Source organism: Mauremys mutica, chromosome 4 (genome assembly GCF_020497125.1).
Source record: "Mauremys mutica isolate MM-2020 ecotype Southern chromosome 4, ASM2049712v1, whole genome shotgun sequence".
NCBI classification, from domain to species: domain Eukaryota; kingdom Metazoa; phylum Chordata; order Testudines; family Geoemydidae; genus Mauremys; species Mauremys mutica.
This window is the reverse complement of record NC_059075.1, coordinates 48,598,233-48,617,891: the sequence shown is the minus strand read 5'-3', so window position 1 is coordinate 48,617,891 and position 19,659 is coordinate 48,598,233. Positions and strand designations below refer to the sequence as shown.

The following is a 19,659-nucleotide window of genomic DNA, read 5'->3' as shown; positions in this document are numbered from 1 at the left end:
CAGTGTTTTAGAAGAATCTGTGCTTTACTTACTCACTAGGCTTTCAATAGAGAATCACATTAATCCTTTTAAGCTCCTTATTGTAATGATTTATTTTGTTGAAAACCATAGTGATCCTCCTTTGAATTTTAATGATTGCTGGCTATTCAAAGATTCATTGTTTTGACTTCCTGTCCTTACCTTTGTTTCTTACATGTCTGTAGGGAACACCTGTCTAATACTGTATCTGGCCTTAGTTCTCACTGGCTTACCATATTCACTCAAGCCTATCCTAAAGCGTTAAGTTGAAATGCTAGCTATTCATCCATGAAAATAAATGTAGGATATATATTTGCAGAGATAGGCAGATAGACAGCAGAGGGATGGCTAAATGGATTGAGTCATTTTTCTGTGAAAGTAATATTTTTGGTACGAATAATAGTATATCATGATCATTGTAGAGAAGCTTGTTAAATATAATGTTAGCACTTTAAAAACCATTAGGCAACATTATCTAAGGGTTTTTTATTTCTACATTTTTGCAGCAAGTACAGTATGCTTACAGTTGTCAGAATCTAGCATCACTCGCCAAATTTAGGTCATGTCACTGGTTTAAATTGGATTTCAATTTTCATTTGTGTCCACTCTCTATAAATACAGACTGTCTCTTTAGAAATATAACGTGGAACATCATGAGTTTTCAAGAATATATTATTCTAATACACGATTTTAACACCTAGACTGTATTTATGCATAATACATTTTGTTCCTTATCTACAGCCTTTTGGACTTTGATTCAGAATACCAGGAGCTCTGGGATTGGCTGATTGACATGGAATCTATAGTGATGGACAGCCATGACCTGATGATGTCAGAGGAGCAGCAGCAGCATCTTTACAAGGTTAGAGCTACCGTTACTGCCTTTACCTAGCTATAGAAGATCTGATTAGCTTGACAAGTCTTTCTCTCACAGGATATCGCTACGTTCATTGTATGTATCATGGTGTCTATTAGAATTCCCTTCCCTGTCCCCAACCTCATTTCCATCCCCTGTGCACTGACAGGCTGCACCGACATCATAATTGCAAGAAAGTTCCCTTTATCACATTCTATTTGGTGTAATTCTATAGAAGGACAAAGATTTGTCTTCGAGATGAATAGAAATAAATGAAACTGCATTAATAAATAGACTGAAACAAAATGAAGAAAAAATGAAATGGTAGCATTTAACAAAATGTGTTTTGATTGGAGCTTTCAGCTGGATTTTTATCCACCTTTCAGATCTCTTCAGGGAAGAGAGAAATTTGCCTTGATTTTGGTTTACTGCTGCTGGGATACAGGACTCTTCCAATTTAATTTTTATTAGGTATACATAAAGCAGACATTGTCATGTTAAGTCAATACACTTGCTTGTGATTTAAGCAAAATGATTTTGAACTTGCATATTGATTGGAGGCTCTTTGTCAAATAAATATATACTGTTTCCCTTATTTGCCATTGCTGTCGTACTCCAGATTGTTTTATCAGTTCTTCTTTTTAATGGATAACTTTAATAGTCCCCCAAAATATAGATTTCATCTTAAAACTGTTTCAGGCTTGACTGTGTGTCTGAGAAACTGTATTCAAGGGGCATGATGGGGGTTGGGGAAAGGAGGGAGAGGTTTTCCACAGAAATATCAGGCTGCAGTAAATCTTCCTCATTTAGGCAATTTTTATTGGAGTAATTCTGACAGTTGTCATCCTTGAATTGCTTTGAGCATATGGCGTATTTCAAAGAGCAGATTGTGAATCATAAAAAATAAAATTAATAACTAACTACAGAATCAGCAATAGTATAATGACAAGAAACAACTACCCTCTAGCTTTTTTTTTATTTCTTATAGAATAAAATGGTACAGTCAAGGTCAAATAGAAGTTGTTTTCTTTCTTCTATGGTTACATGATTTGATAATTTATTAAATATAATTTATATTTTCTTGCTTTGAATTCATAATTTGTTGATGCTCTTCATGCATTTTATTCTATCTAATGCTGGTCCTTTTATTTGAAAGGACCTAAACAGATAATTATGAAATAGGTTATAAAATACCTTCACATGAAAAGAATATTGTTTGAGCTCTAACTAAGTCTACTCTGTGGAGGAAGAAAAGTCACAAGTAAGTTAAGTTTAATAGCCTCAGTTTCTCTCTTTGTCGGTCATTTGTTAATATTAAAAGAAAACTAAATACATAATTTCATACCACAGCTGATGGTCTCTGCCCTAGATAGACTCAGAGATTCCTAGATTTTAAGGCAAAAAGGGACCATCTGTTCTGACTTCCTTTATATGACATGCCCTTAAATTCTATCCAGTTACCCTTTTATTGAGCCCAATAACTTGAACAGAATGGCATCCAGTCTTGATCTGAAGATATCAAGATATGGAGAATCCCCCATTTCCTTTGTTAGTTCATTCAAATGGCTAATCACCCTCACTGTTAAAAATGTGTGGATTGGAATAAATAGTGTGTTACAAGTCAGGATTGAAATGCTTAGGCACTGTATATTCATACAAGACAATTTCCAAAAAGTGCTTTGCTCTATGCCTTAATGTAGCCATTGTTTTCAGTTTTACATTCAATAATTCAAAAAATTCTAATATTTTTAAAAAAACAACAAAAATGGCCTGGAATCACAAGAAGCACTCGGCCCCACTATTCTATGCACCCTTTAGAAATGTTTTTTATCCTGATGGATTTGAAATGCAGTCATAAAGGTATGAATAGTAATGTATATAATTGGGGAAATAGTGGTTAGTGGTGTAATGGGAGGGATAAAAGAGGACAGGGATTTACTCAGAGGTTTGCAATGCAGTATGGTGACAAAAATGGCCAACACAACTTTAGGCTGCACATACAGAAATATTTTATCACAGAAAGGGAGATAATATTGCCTGGATTTAATGGAGCCCTGAGTTATGCTGGCTTCTTCTGGTACAATGCTCCTGGGATTGGAAAGTTCAGACAGAGGAGAGTTGTCAGGTCTATAGCTCCCACATATTTGCCAGGCCTACAGTCAATGAGCACAGGTTCCAAACTGGATTCAGCACATTCTCTCTGCAGTCTCCACAGGTGGAGCGCTTTCTTGCAGAGCTCCAGCCACAATTTTAAAGCTTTTAAGAATATATTATTCTAGTACGATTGCAGTTCTTCCACTGTAAAACCATAAACAGTGGGGGTGCACACACTGCTTGGCAAAAGGACAGATTAGGTGAATGAACATGGGCTTTTTTATCTCTAATTTCTATGATTTTAGTAACCAGGATACATCATACCCCTAACAACACTCAGCATTTATATTTCTAATACCCAGCCTAGCTAACCTACTCTACAGTCAATAACAAATACTCTTAATAGTGACACTCTACCTATATGGAAGATCTGACTCACAGTCGTTGGTGGTCTGCCTAGCAATCACAACCATGTGGTATCAACACTGTCTATATTTTATACTAAACATGGAAGTAATTCTACTCTGTGGGGGAAGAAAATCTTAAAAGAAATGCAGGCAGCTGAGTAATCAAAACTGTTGAATGATGGAGGGTGTTATGAAAACATAGGCCTTATTTTAAGTATTCTTTATCAACTGTAGCTTCAAATATGAACTTGTTAATTGCACTTTCTGCTTTTTGGTGGATTCTCCTAAACCCTCAGATCCCCTCCTCCCAGCTATTGAGCTGACAAGTAATTGTACCTCTGAGCCAGCTCAGCAAGCCTTCTCTGCCAGTGAACCTGCTGTGGTATCACTATTACCAACAGTAATCATTGCCCCTAAGGAGTCTATGAATGGAAAGGAGGTATGATAAAACAGGTAAATCAGGAGGGGAAAGCATGCATTAAAGTGTATAGTGCAGCTGGTATTTTTTTAAAACTCTAAGCATGTATGATATACACTAGCAGTATTGTTGGTTCTCTTTCATTTTATTTTCCTGTTTGAGCACAACTTCTAAAGATAATCCTTCCTCCTCCTGCAGCCCTCTCCCAGGGATAAAAAGGACAATTCACTCAATTTTCATTTTCAATTTTTAAAAAGTAACTATCATGATTTTGAAATTTGATTAATATATGTTACAGATGCAAACACAGAATGAGTGGTTTACAGCCTGTTAGTCTACAATTGAAATTAACTTATAAGGAACATCTAATTTTTTCTGATATCTGATTGATTTCTGAAGAGCACTGTATCTCAGTTGAACATATATGGAAACCCTCATTTTTATCGATAGCATGTGGACCTGATCCCATAAGCCTTCTTTGTATATAGAGCTCACATTGACTTCAGGTGGATTTGCATGCAGAGGGTTTGCAGAATCAGGCCCACAGAGTTTAAACTCTGCTAATGAATCGTTCACTGGGAACTCGGGTATGGATTTTATATCTCTACCTTGAATGTTCAAAAATGAAGCAAATCGGTGTTTATTGGAGCTCTGGAGATTAGAAATGAATGTACGAGATACAGAAAGTTAATGATAATTCCTACATTTTCCCCAGAAGATTAATTGTAAAACTTAATTGTCTGTTAGATTAAAACCCCATTTAAATAAGTAAGATATGATTATTAAAATTGTTAGCATGTAGAGAATAAAATTAAACAAACATTTTTTTAAAAAACTCAAAATAAAAACACCAGGATGTCCTTTGATATTTGGATGTATGATTACAAAACTATTTAAGATGCTTGAAATACATACTGCATAAGCAATCTCTTAAACTATTAAGTCTTCAGCAAAGATGAACTCTATAATAAATAGAAAAAAATTGGTACAGCAGTTGGAAAGATTTAGAAGAAAATCTGTCAATGTGGCTTTTGAACAGGTTAAATACTGAAGTATCCTATCAAAGGGAAAAACTTCACTGTATTAAATAACATTAAAATGCACATCAAGTCTTATGGACCTCTAAAGAAAAATTGAAGAAAACCTTTCCAGCAGTTTTTCTGTTTCCCTAATGGAAGCTACGGTTCTTCTGAAGGTGCAGTTCATTTTCTCCTCTGGGTGTGCTGCTGCTCCATTGTGCCATTCACTCTAACTCTGTGTGCTGTGGCCCTAAGTGGTTCAAACAAACCGTGGTGAAAGTTTCCCTCATTTGCATCACTTCTAGACAGCCCTGTCCTACTCTTTGCTGACAGGAAATCGCTGTCTTTGTCACCTTTTTTCAGTGATCTCCTTTTGGCAGAGATTGGCCATGTGACCAGGATTAATCACAACAACAGTTCTGGCTCAGAACTCAATGACATGTTTTCCTCGGCACTTCAATAACAGTGGAGAGGAGTCAGTAGGAAATGACTACATTAATTTCAGAGTGAAAAGATAATTAACACTTAAGGACTAATGCTATAACCTATGGAGCTATTATTCAAATTAAAACTAATTTATCGTAAACTTGCAAAAAAAATCAACCCTCCCTCCTTAATGCAACTGTTACAAATAAACTTAGACTAGTCCTGGATTTAAAAAGAACAAACTATATTTCAAATAGTAACATGAATAAACAAAAACTTAAAACATTTGAAACCAGAGGCTGAAGTATGTAAAGTGCTTACTTAGATGATATGAATAGGATACTGGCAAACAAAAGCAGCAGTGTGCTCCTAGAATGCTGTGCTTAAAGGAGTTTCCTTGGCAACAGAAATGCAGTTCCAAAAGTAGACAGAACTTTCCTCAGAAAACATACTATTAATAACAACCTTCCGGAACAACTTGGAACAATTTGACTACTTGGCAATAATAATGCCAAGTGTTCTGTGAATTAATCTAACACATAACAGTTATATGTTTCTCTTGCCCATAATTCTCCTGAATCTCAGGCCTGAGTTCTGTTCACTTTGAGGATATAAATGTGAGAAGCAGTTCTAAATGTTACTAAAGAGAAAGAAAGCTGAAATACCAGAAGCCTGCAAGGATCAATTAATGTGCTCTGTATCTTTTTCACTTGTAAAACAGAGTAGTTCAATTGGATTACTTTATTCCATTTAAAACAAGGACTGTATACCTACTGAAGCCACACTGTAGTTGTCTTTATTTCAACCAAATTACTGCTGTAAAAAAACTTATTACAAGGTAAACTGCCTGAAAAGTATTCTATTTGGACTAAATCCTGTGGAGAATGATCCTAGAGCCCAAATTCTGCAAAATGCTGAGAGCTTCTTGTCAGTCTAGTAATCTATCTTCTTATATGAGACCACTAACAGTCAGTAGGAGTTGAGGGTACTCACCATTTCTCAGGAAGCTCTCAGCATGTTGCAAGATTAGGCCCTTTCTAGACAGAAACTATAAATGTGCTATGCATGCAGTATTTTTAAATACGTCATCATTTCTATGTCAGCCAAGAGAATAAACTAATTTCAAATCTGCCTTGCCAATAGGAATCATTTAGAATTCTTCTAAAGGCCATAAGCTTACTAGACAGGAAAGGTAGAGTACTACCTTGACCTTTTCTGAATCCTTGGATCTAAAGGTTAAAAGTAATCAATATATCTCATTGTGCAGCTTGGTAATAAGTAATAACCATCATGTTAAAATCTAAATGATTGCAGATAGCACTTAAGTATGTTGACCCATTTGGGAGCCTTTTTAATTGCAATCAGGATAGTCATTATAGTTTGCTAATAAACTTTTAGGCTAAATTGCAAAAAGTGCAACCTTTAGCTTTTTGAAATATGACTTTTACTTTAACACTGATAAAAATTGAGTGTTGCAAGGTGAAAGCTTTGATTTTATCTGTCAAGATATATATATTCCTTTCTCATGTCTGTTCAAAAATTACAGAAAGATTATACTGTTAAATAATACCAATAAGGATATTGTTCATTTGCACCAGTTAATTGTATCACTGTTCAGTGCTCTTACATTATGTCCATAGGTATATGAAAAGATACACGACTTAATAAAAATAATCGGACCAGCTGACTCTGATTTTGTAACATGCTCTTAATATGTCATTATGCCAGAAAGCATGACTGAACTTTGGTGAGTGAAGCTTTTTAGAGACTAAGAATATAGTGACTCTTTCTACACAAGGAAACTGAACTGTGTTTCACGATAGGTGTCAAAAATGGCTGCCCAACCGAAGCTGTCCTGAAAACAGTTGTCCCACTGTGATAGCAGGGTCAACTGAGTTCAATACCTGTTATAGCAAAGCATCCTAGACACTTATAGCAATGTGTTGAACTTGGTTGACACTCTCCACACCAACATTTTCATTTTCAACACCACTGGAAAGATGACTGGGGAAAGCCATCTTTGACACCTAGTGTAAAAATAGTTCATTTTTTCAATGAAGACGAGGCCTATATTTTAACATTATCCTATAATTAAGGCTAAGATTTAGTCATCAGTATTTTTAGTAAAAGTAATGGACAGGCCATGGGCAGTAAACAAAATTCACAGCCCATGACCTGTCCATGACTTGTACTATATACCCCTGACTAAATTTTGGGTGCTCTCGAGGGGGGACTCCCAGGGGCAGCACGGGTGCTCTGAAGAGGGATCCTGGGGTTGCGCCACAAGTGCTCTGGGGCTGATGGGGCTGGAGGAAGGGGGGCGGTGGTACACAGCCCAGGGGTGCCACTGGTGCTGGGATCGGGGGCAGTGGCACATGACCTGCAACCGCCACGGGTGCTCCAGGGAGGAAGGGGGATTGTGGCCCAAGACACTGCTGCTCTGGGGGGGAGGGCGCACGGGGGCCCAAGACTGCCCTAGCAGCAGCCGATGTGGCTGGCCTAGAGGCCGCTCAAGCCGCCTCCAAGCCAGCCTCACCCGCCACTGCAGAAGTCACGGGGGTCCCAGAAAGTCACGGAATCCATGACTTCCGTGACCTCCATGACAGAGTCACAGCCTTATCTATGATCAAAGTGCTCAGCATCTATGGCAAATTTTATATTTTTATTTAAAAAGTAGCAGGGGGAAGTATTACTAGCAAGAAGTCTTATTTAAAGTAGATAAATGTTTGGCCTTAATGTTCCAGTAATTACAACAGGAAAACATTGTGATTCTGGACGCGGTAATCAAAGTAAGGATAAAGTATGGATAAAAAAGGAAGAATACGATATTCCTGTCTGCTTCCATTTTGAATGCATAAACATGTTTCTAGAAGCAGTAAAGCAGTGTAGAAATTCTTTTGGGGCCAGCCCCCAGTTATTCCAAAAGAATCCCTAGTACATCTCATGAGAGTAAAAGAGTTTCTCCCCACATTCAACCCAGCATGCTTTTGAAAATGAATTCCAAAATAGAGGAAGGCCATATTTATTGATCTTGTAGGCACATTTTATGCTTAAAGAAAATAATGTTAATAAGAAGACCCTGATTTTCAGGTCCAGCCAAAGTTCTCTTAGTACAAAACCTGAGGTGAGGGGCAACAAAGTTGGTGTGGGCCACCTCCACATTTCCTGTGTTCTGGGGCCAAACAATTTAGAGAAGCCTCAAGGCTGGTCTAAACTGCACTCAAATGCCCACAGCCCTAGGGGTCATGGATGCAGCTAAGAATAGCCAGTGTATACTAGCACTCCAGCCTCACTCCTGTGCTGGGAGTCTTCAACACGGGGGACAGTGGAGAGCCATTCCACTGCTGGTCCAATCCAGCCACTTTAAATTGCTTGTATGCCCCTAAGCATGTACTGGAGCTACATTATACTCTAAAGATTTATAATACAATAATATTTTTTGCGCAGCCATGTAAAAATTTATTCTAACAAATCCTCAGTGAAGGATGTGAAGGCCTCCAGTGTCTAATACATTGTGCACTCAAAAGAAGTATCTGTAGTTTCCTAATTTCAGACACTTTACATCAAATTCGGACCAGCTGTAAAAGAGTACAAGTCCATGAAGTCAAGTCCATGAAGTTACTCCCACTTGTGCCAGGCCAGGGCTTTGCGTTTATCATTAGATTTAAAATATGTACATTTAAGGATTTTAGGGAAATTTTCACAAAGCAGGGCATGATTTAATTATTCAACTTTAATAAAATCTGTGGAAGTCACCTAACAAAAATCCCCATAGAATGCTTAAAAATATTTACTCTCATGTGAAATTCACTCATAAAAATTCTAATAGAATAATGCCAATGCCTGAGAGATCAGCCCATTACAGTAAAGAAATTCCAGAGTCAATGCTGATTTCTCCATCTTTCATTCAGGCATCTGTGCAACCCTTGCATTGTAAAATCAAACACTTATTTTGAGATCTCTTTATATAATAGAACAAAGTAGGGTGAGTTAAGAATAGAAAGGTAGTTTTAACTTTGAACGTTGAATTTTGGTTGGTTGGCTTGTTTGCTTGCTTGCTTGTTGGAGAAGGTGTTTGGATAGAAAACATTTAAACATATTTTGAGCACAAAAAGGCCATATGGCCCAATATTTGTTACCTTCTTTGATGAATCTTGATCCCACCTTTCCTGCTTTTTCACCTTATGCTGCCTAATTCCCTCATTTTCCAGAAATAAATCTAGATACCCCAAACTCATTTGACTTACTACTTTAATTGCATTCTTCCTGTATGTTATTCCATATCCATAATATAATGTGTGAACTTACTCTTTCTGAGCTCCCTATTTACTCCTAGAATAATCTCCTGTTGTTATTTTATGCCATAGCCATCATATTCCTCAAACAGGTTTTATGCAGTGCTTTATATTTTAAAAAGGATTTTAATAGTTTTTTTTAAGCAAACAAACAAAATACCTCTTCATGAAGTTGTGCTAGATTAAGACAAATTCTTTGGACCTTAAACACTCATGATGCCAGTACACTTAATACATGCCCATACAAATATGTCCAAAAATCCTTATTCCATGCCAAGTTTCAATTTAGAGCAAATGTGTATGGCCAAGTTATAATCTCCTGAAAAGTTCCTTAGACAGACCAGGAATTTGAGTTCCTTAGACAAACCAGGCATTTGTGTCTGACAGTACAGAAACAGCAGTTATTTTATGCCATTAAAAAATCACTACAGTGCTGTATGCTAACTTCTCCTTCTGAACATTTCATTTTATTTACTACTAATTGTAATAATAACTGTAGCAGGGCCCCTGGAAATCTGGGGCACCTCAATGTCAACTTCTGTGATGAGTGAGAGGCTGACACAGTTGGGGATTTTAAGGTTTTGTGCTGATATTTTATCCTTGCAAAATCCACAGCTAGCTGCAGAATTCCCGGGATTCTGAACACATTCTATTGTGTGTGTTTTAAGAGTTGCAGCCAGCTAATATGTGAAAAACTCCTATTTCATTGCTTGCAATATCAGATGGAAGTGTGGATATGACCTATTCACTGTCAATAACAAAATTTAGTCTAGTGATCATCAGTTATGTGTTTGACCATTTGGCTCTCTTTTCTTACGATGGTCTAAACCAATTCTTCTGGGATACTGTTCCAAGGGAAGGCCACATGCTTCTTCATGCCTACGATCTAAGACACTGCAAAGTACTGTACTTTCACTTCTCTCTGTCTCATTTACGTATAGCACACATCAGCATAACTTCTAAGCACTTACCAGTTAAATTAAACATTTGCAGCAAGGTCTTTAGTGGATTTCCTGGAGTCTTCTGCTCTTCTCCTTTCTCTGGTTATGGGACTCTCTGCTTGGGGTTATATATCTATTTTACCACTGATGCTGCCTGATCATCCAGGCTTAGTGACCAAAAAAAGCATTTTCCAAAAGCTTCACTCAACTTTGATAAATGGGGAATAGGTATATTTGATGGAAGGAGAATAGTGTTCTATTAATTCTTTGAACCTTTTCTCCTTCTTACCAGCATTGCTTCAGCCTTGTGTGGATCATGTTTGATCCAGCTTTTGTTTATCTAGGTAATGATGTCTTGTGGGCATTGCAACATCCTTGTGATGGTGTTGGTAGCACCTATTGAAAATGTGATACACAGCTGGGTCTCATCAACACATATGCAGCAAAGTCCATGATGCCTCACCACCTCACCAGTTGATCTCATGTAAATATTAAAAAAGCAGTGAGGTACGGATAGATCCTAGACTGAATGGCAATGAGGGCTTTTGGGGAAGAGGAGCAGATGCACAGGAATGATAGGTGCCATTACAGTGTTCCAGCTATGTCATGCAGGCAGACCTGCAGCACATCGTGACCAACTATGTGGAAAGCAGGACAGATTGAGTTGTGTGAGCATTGACATATATAGACTCTCAACTGCCATGAGAAGGTCATCTTTTAGTGCCACTAGGGCTATATTTATGCTGTGTCCCACTTTAAAGCCCATCTGTGAAGCATCCAGAATACTGACCTCAATCTCATATTGTTAAAGCTTGATAGTAATTACTTTCTCAATGATTTTGCTTAGAAATGTGAGGCTGAAGATGAAGCAATAGTTGGAGAGTTTTTCTGCATCAAGTATTTGCTTCCTGATGATCAGGCAGATATTTCCATTTTTCAGGAAAGCTGGAGGCTCATTTCTCTGAAGGAGGCATTGATAATTCCTGTGAGCAACAGACTCTGTTGTTCTTTACAGGCCTTTCCCCTCCAGGAGTGGCATGGATCTGTTTTGCAGGTAGTGACTCAACTATTTCTCAGGGCTTCTAGATTCTTGTCGTGTGTGATGTGACTAATTTCCAGACATGATTCTGGAGCAGGTAGTGCTATCTGGCCAATACAGTGTTCTACCTCCATAAGATCATCTTTGTGTTCAATTTTTTTCCCCAAACTTAAGAAATTAAAAGTCAGAGTTCATTTTTTCCTCCAAGGAGTGAATCATCAATTGCCTTAGATCGAGTGAAATAGCCAGTTTAGTTTTGTTCTTAAAGTAAATTGCATAGGTAAAGCGGTTTTGCCCTTTTTTTCTTCTTTATGTTGTATAAGGAAAGACAAAAAGGGTTTTCTTTCCCCTTCAAAAAATTAAAAGTACTTTTTCAAATATTAGGCATTGATTCCCCTGTACTTTCTGAAAATCCTCTGGAGGACTGAAGAACTCTAGTTATTAGGAGACCACAAGAGATGGAAGACTGAAACATGAGTTACCGAGCTTGGAAGATGTTAAAACTCTTTGCTTCGCAGTCTCTCTGTTTCTTAATGCTTAACTCAAGATGCCAGTAAAACAGAAAAGAAAAGCTTTATTTGGGAAACTTGTACAATTCTCATCCCTTCAGCAAAGACAGCTTCCACTTTAGGAATTTCTATTTTTAAATTAAAAGATCAAAGTGCATGCTTGTTGAGAGAATATTGGGAACAGAGATGGAAGAGGGTGAAGAGACTATATTATTATTTGTAATGTTTCTTGAAAGTGTAACAAAGAAGCAATCTCTTTTTTTCCAGTCTGATTTTCCTTCCCTAGCTCTTCTTTCCTTCCTAATTTTTTCCCTTCTGTCCACCCTGTCTCTTCTTCAACAATCAGCACTTAGATGCTATGATGATTGCACTGTATCAGCACCTCTAGTCTCTTACATGACCAGTTTTCTTTGTACATCGATTAAAATTCATATGACCACTAAACATGTGAATATGTGTTAATATGTATATATGATTAAATTTGAATTAATGTGCATATCTGATTCAGTTTGAATGTACATAATGGGAAGATTTTTGTAAATATGGCCAAACATCTGTTCCTCTGTTCAGAAAATTATCACGATAAAGTGAAAATATAATATGTTGTAACAAACCCATGATCGCAGACTGAGGATTGAAGTTTATGTTTTGGGACCCAGAGGGCTTGATTTCACTTCAGTGAATCTGAGACAGAATAGCAGATTATAGTGCAAGGGATGACTTTCTGCGTGAGCTGGCTAGGTTGCCTCACTAGGGAAGTGCAAGAACCATTCAAGTGTTTGAAGGGATCTGTCTAGGAGATGTGAAGCTTAGGTATATATTGGGCCTACTCAACCTTAATTCTCCCATCCATTCATGGATGAAGTTAGCTCACCTACAAATTAGTATTCCTGGTTCCATAATAGAATCCTTATGCATAATGTGTAGCAACCCGCATGGACCTTGGAGGGAGGCGCACAGGTTGCATGAGGGAAGAGTTTGGAAGAGGCACCAGGAAGGCAGGCTCTGTGTTCATGGTTTGAATGCTAGATGCATCATCACTGTAAATAGTTCTCTTAATAAAGAGCCAGTTTAGTTTACAAATATGGGGTCCTCTCATGTTATTACCCAACAAGTGGTATGTGAGAATATGGTGGCAGCAGTCAGTCTGAATGAGGAAGAGAGTGTGATTAACAGGAAAACAAAGCAGCTCCTAGAAGCAGAGAAAACAGGCACAATGGAGAGCCTTTGGCCACTAGGAAAGCTGGATTTCCAGAAAAAAAATCTTGCACAAGAAATTAGCCTGTATGCCGAGTTGATACAGATGAAAAATTTAAGGTAAAGCCTTTTTACTATCTCATAGTGGGGGGAAACATAAGAAGTAAGTGACACACTGTTGCCAGAAATAACATGCAAAATGTAGCACAGCAGATAAAGGTGACTGAGTACCATTACTCCAAGCAGTGTGAGATTGTAGAGAGACAGGCCACGAAGAAGCAGAAGAAGGAAGAGATACTTATGTTACACAGTTGGGAGCTTTGGTATCTGCATATATCTCTGGAGACATAAAAGATTCACTAATTAGAGACAGGATCATTTGTGAGATGTGATTCCAGTTTACAGGAAAGATTGTTGAGAGAATCAGATCTGACCACAGAGAAATGCCTCCAAATAACAAGGGCATCTGAACTGTCTAGAGAAAGGATCAAAACAAAGATAGCCACTAATACAGAGCAAATGCATAGGCTCAAGCTAAAGAAATCCAGGTAGCAGGACAAAGGTAGAACAACCAAGAATGAAGGCATCATAGTCCTGTGTACATCTGTGGAAACCAACATGAAAGGTAGAAAACAAATTGCCCAGCTGTAACAGTGTAAGAAATAAGAGACATTTTATGTTCCAATGCTGCAGCTACCCCAGGAAGAAAAAAGCAGTAACATATGCAGTGATTGAGGATTTCTGCTCTGTCACTTTAGCAGATGCAAACACTCTCAATATACATGTACTGCAGAAGGAGGATGCTAGCCATTCTACTCTCATATTTGCAACGAGGCTGTTTGATCAACAACCAATTCAATTCCAGCTGAATTTTGGAGCCAGCTGCAATGTAATCCCCACAACACTGATAAGCAGCAATATTAGACTGGAGACGTGACCAAGTACTAGTTACCATTCTGAGGCCAATGGGCAAATGCAGGCTGCCAATAAGAAACCCACAAAATGACCCGCTATCACTTGGCATTTATAGTAGTTGACACACAAGAGTATCACCCACTTTGTGGGCAGCAGGGCAATGATTATAGGACAGTACCAGAGTATCCCCAGTGTGAGAGAGGAAGAGAACAGGCCCCATGGGCCCTGTCCAGCATTCTAACAGGGCTTTACTCTTATTGAAACTAGCACGGAGTAGATCAGCAACCTACTAGCGGTGAGAAAATTTTGAGTAAATTAAGGCTCTGCATTGACCCAAAACCACTTAACAGAGCATTGAAAAGACTACCCATTACCAACAATTGAGAACATACTACTTGATTTATCTAGGGCAAAAGTGTTCATGGTTTGTGAGGTCAAGAATGGGTTCTGGCATATTGAGCTAGATGACCCATCCAGTCACCTAACAACCTTTGCCACACCTTTTGGCAGGTATTGCTGGGAATTAATGCTTATGTGCATCAGCCTGGCCTCAGAGGTGGTCCAGTGTAAACTGAACCCTGCACTAGAGGGACTCCCACAATCAAGATTGTACATGATAACATTCTTATTGGAGGAGAAGAAGCAGTCAAGGAAAATGCAATCCAGGGCCATGATAACAAGCTACTCCTAGTGAGATGCCAACAGCAGAATATTCAGCAAAATGTAGACAAGCTGAGGAGAACTAAGGTCCTCTACACTGAACGTCTATTGACTTCTGAGGAACTCTGACCAGACTCTGAGAAACTGAGAGCCATTAAGGAAGTGCTCAAACCAAAGAATGTGAAGGGAGTCTAGAAATTTATAGGAATGACCAACCATCGTTCCAGATTTTGTGCACACCTGTCAGAAGCCTGTGAACCCTTGAGATAGCTGACACGCAATGAAGCAGAGTTGGAATTGTAAGACAGCCAAGGATAGGCATTTGAAAGAGTAAAGATGATAATAAGCAAGGCACTGGTCCTAAAGTATTACAAGGCTCTGGAGCAGTGAGAGCTACAGAATGGTGCCTCAGAAGGAGGCCTAGGAGCAGGCCTGATGCAAGGCCAGAAACCAATAGCATTTGCTTATAGTCCTCACAAATGCAGGAACGGGATACGCTCAGATAGAAATGGAGCTACTGGCTGTGCCCTTTGGATTAGAATGATTCCATCATTTCACCTTTGGGCACAAGGTAGATGTGCAGACTGCTCACAAGCCATTAGAAAACATCATGAAGAAGCCAGTGCTGAGTGCACCCAAGCGACTGCAACACATCGTATTGAGATTGAAGCTCTATGAAGTGAGGATAAGGTACTGCCAGGGGAGTAACTATGATGGCAGATACACTGACCAGGGCTTCCCTTCCAGAGTACAACACAGATGGTTCTGTGGAACAGGAAATAAAGTCTATGGACATACTACAATGTCTTTTTGCATATCTGCTGGGAGGCTCAAGCAATCCAACAAAGAACTGAACAGGATGGGATGCTACATGCATTAAAACGATTCATACTACAGGTCTCAAGGAGCAAGTGCCACAGCAAGTCATGCTAGCCTAAGAGACACAACAACAAAGATTATTAAAAGGAAAAATGTAACAACCTGCATGGAACTTGGAGGGAAGCACATAAACTGCAGGAGTTTGGAGGATGCCGCAGGAATCCAGTCTGTGTGCACATAACTGGAATACCAGCAGCAGTTGCAGCACCTCTGTAAATAGTTCTCTTAAGAAAGAGCCCATTTAGTTCTAGAAACATGCTGTCCTCTCGTGTTGTTATCCAGCATGAAACACGATGCATCCCAAAACAGGGGTGTGTATTCTGATAAGGAGATACAGACACAAGCATTAAAATAAATCTTCTTGCACCAGCATCCCAGGTTATTATGAAGAGTCAAATGGATTTCTATAGAACCAGACAATTTTGACCAAAATTCTAACCAAACCAAGCCAGAACTTTTTTGATGGTTTGGAAGTGTTGTGACTAACTTCTTTCCCTCCCATTTATCATGCCTCCGGATGTCATTATTTCAGTCATAGTTGGAAGCTGAAATGCTGAAGTACCATTAAAAAAACATGCATCTGTCGAAGTGGGTATTCACCCACGAAAGCTCATGCTCCAATACGTCTGTTAGTCTATAAGGTGCCACAGGACTCTTTACTGCTTTTACAGATCCAGACTAACACGGCTACCCCTCTGATATCAAAAAACTTGTGTTTACAATATTTCTGGTCCAAGAAGAACCAAAAATATCAGTATCAAGCCTGTTCTAAGGAGATTTCTGGACCAGTTTTACGGACAAAAGATGTTCAGCTAGATAAGGTGCCTAAACCTAAACCATTGAGTGCTGATTTTGACCAAAGCAAACCTCCAAACTTTTTGAAGTTTTCTCATCCCTACAAGTTTCCATGTTTGGAGGTTTCTCAGATACTGGAGAGATCCTCATAACATCACCAGTCACAGATGAACACAGCAGCATGTGTACTGTTATTTAAATTGCCTGTCTGCCCCAAGCATGTACTGGAGCTACATTATACTCTAAAGATTGATGTACTATAATTATGTTTGCGCAGCCATGCAAAAGTTTATTCTAACAAATCCTCAGTCCATTCTGTGAAGGCCTCCAATGTCTAATATGTTGTGCACTCAAAAGAAGTATCTGTAGTTTCCTAATTTTCAGGCGCTTTACACCAAATTCAGAACAGCTGTAAAAGAGTGCAAGTCCATGGAGTTACTCCCACTTATACCAGGCTGGGGCTTGGTGTTTATCGTTAGATTTAAAATATGCACATTCAAGGATTTTAGGGAGATTTTCACAAAGCAAGGCATGATTTAGTTATTCAACTTTTAGAGTCTTCAAGAGGGGGACAGTGGAGAGCCATTCCATCGATCTGTAATAATAGTATATGTCCACTGTTTTGGGTTTATTCTGGGAGATTTTTGTTTTCTGGGCCAAATCCTGCCGTGTAAAGCATGGGTTCTCCAGTGGTGAAGAGGACACAAAGAACATCTTTCTTCACAGGTTACACATGCAGAACAGGATTTGCCACTTATTACTCAAGAGGGCTGGGCACCCAGGCCAGGATTCCCTAACCACTGGGTTACCATGGCCCTCCGGAGTGCAGTCTCATTAGTAGGTGTGGTCAGTCACCATTAAATACTCTGCACCTCGAGCACTTGATAGCTGGTGTGGGTACTTACTCCTTTTAAAAGAGATCCAAAATATGTCTCAGCACATCTCCCACCTCTCCAGCCCCCATAAGCATTCCTGCATGAGATGGCCAGCTCCTTACTCTGCTTCTCTGTAACAGTAAGGGCAGCATTTTGATTAATGTGTGTGTCAAACATAAACATTTTCCATCACAAATTCAAATTTTGCTGCTGCTTTTCTGAAACTTTTTAATACATTAGATAACTCTTAATGGTGCTAGGAATTACAAAATTCAATTATTGGCATCAGTGCTTAGACTAGATATGTGTCTTAAAAATAAACACAAAATAGACTAAAAAATGTAGTTGTTTTTAAATAATTGTATTCTCTCTTAGGTATTTAAAATGTGCCCAACACTGACTTTCTACTTATTCCTAATTCAATATGTATGTAGGGCTCAGCAGTGCTATTAATATGTGGGGACTCATCAGATTTTTTAAGAATGGCAGCATGAGTCTGTGAGGGCAGAACTCAGTCCAATATCTAGAGCCATCTTTAAGAGTAGGCAGTTTCCTAGTGCAGAAAATATAATAGGGTTCAATGTCAAACCTGTGAGGAATGATGCTCTATATTATTTAAAAGTTCTCCTCCCTCTCCCAATAGACCATCTTTTTTTCTTGCTGTGTTGATTCTGTATTTGGGACAAAACATGCAATAAAAAATTCTCTCCAAAGTTCACCACATCTTATCCAAAACCACCCAAAATATTTTGTTTAACTATTTTTATTTAAATTTGATCCTGCTTGTAGGGATTTCAGCATGTGATTGCATTGAGCTGAGAGGCAGCAAACTGTGGGCTTTTCCAGAAGGCGACTTGCCCCGTACTAGCAGCTCAAGCCATAAGTCATTTAGATGGGGAATTAAAAGTTTTTATAGGAAAGGAACTGATATTGAATGGAGGGATACTGAATGAGGTCAAAACTAGGTAGTCTAATTTTTTAAATTTTGAATTCATAAAAAAAAATAGAACATATAATAGGACTGAATAGAGCAGACAGTAAAATAAATATTACAGAAGACTTGAAAGAATACTGCAATAGCTCCTCAGTGTAAGAGTGTCTTCAGGATATAGAACACAGTATGTTTTTCCAAGGGAAAAGCTCCTAGAAACACAAACGATGAGCTGAGGGGACAGGAAGATGGTTTGAAGGCTCTTCATGCCGCCCCTATCTTGGATTCAGCCAGTGACTGGAATGGTCCTCAGGGTAATACACACAAGTCTCCAGGTTGTTCTGTTGTAAGCCAGCTGCCAGTTACCCCAGGGTCTTTCCCATAATCATGGATCGTCATTGTAAAGGATGGTCCCAGCCATTCCCTCTTTACTCTGTCCACTTCCATCTGGCAGGTAGTGTAACAGCTGCTCTGGTGGCCTTACAACACTGGAAGATTCCCCTAAGCCTGAGGAATCCTCTAGTTGATTTACAATAGCTTTGTGTTGGTGGACTGAGGCAAGCTGGCTGTACAGCCAAGAATCTGGGTTATGTTTTTTTTACCACGTCCCAAAATATTGGTTTGCTAAGCTTGGTATTGTGCCTCAAGCAGTGGCCAATACTTGACACTCTGAGGTAGGCGAACAACACGGTTCTACTTTATTATCTTTGGGTTTTTGTTCCTTTACTTAAAGCTATTTTCCACAAATGTCTGCTTTTTTCTCTTTTAAATGTATAATTAGTTCATTTGGCCACCAGGTGGCCCACCACACTGTATTGTGCATTGTACATCCTGGCTCAGGTCTTGAGAAATGCACATAATATTTATTAAAACTTCTTTTGTTATATGGCATTGTATTGTGGATGTGACAGTGTGGAATTTGTTAACTCTGCATTTTATGTTCTACTGATCAAATGTAAATGTATTCACACTAATGGGACTTTTCAGCGTTTACTGTGAATGGTTGCAAAATTAAAAACATATGTAATGTCCTTAAAGTTTTTTTGCATGACTTAAATATTCAAACCTTTTTCTTAAGTGCTTAATGGATTTACCAAAGGACAGTTAACTTCTATCACTGCTATTTCTTCAACACATTATTAAAGAGGCAAAGAATAAAATCAATATAAAAGCAATTCTTCAAATGTCAGTATCTAATGTCAATCATCAATGAGCTGGAAGAATTACATTTAATAGGGTTAATGTAGTGCTAGTGTAGACTGTCAGTGTATAAAGGTACTCTGAGCCATTCTGAAATATGTATTCACTGCTTAAATTTATTTAAACTTAAGTTATATAGCAATGTACTATAACAATTAGTGGAAGAATCTAAAATATAGATTGTA

The 19,659-nt window shown here is 38.5% G+C and overlaps 1 protein-coding gene across 1 annotated transcript in view; it reads left to right on the top strand.

The window, feature by feature from the left end:
- Positions 1-19,659, top strand: part of AKAP6 (A-kinase anchoring protein 6) — a 304,961-nt gene that overhangs the window by 206,695 nt on the left and 78,607 nt on the right. Inside the window, exon 9 of the mRNA XM_045013477.1 lies at positions 760-880. Within this exon, the coding sequence (XP_044869412.1) occupies positions 760-880 (121 nt within the window). The remainder of the gene's footprint in view (positions 1-759; positions 881-19,659) is intronic.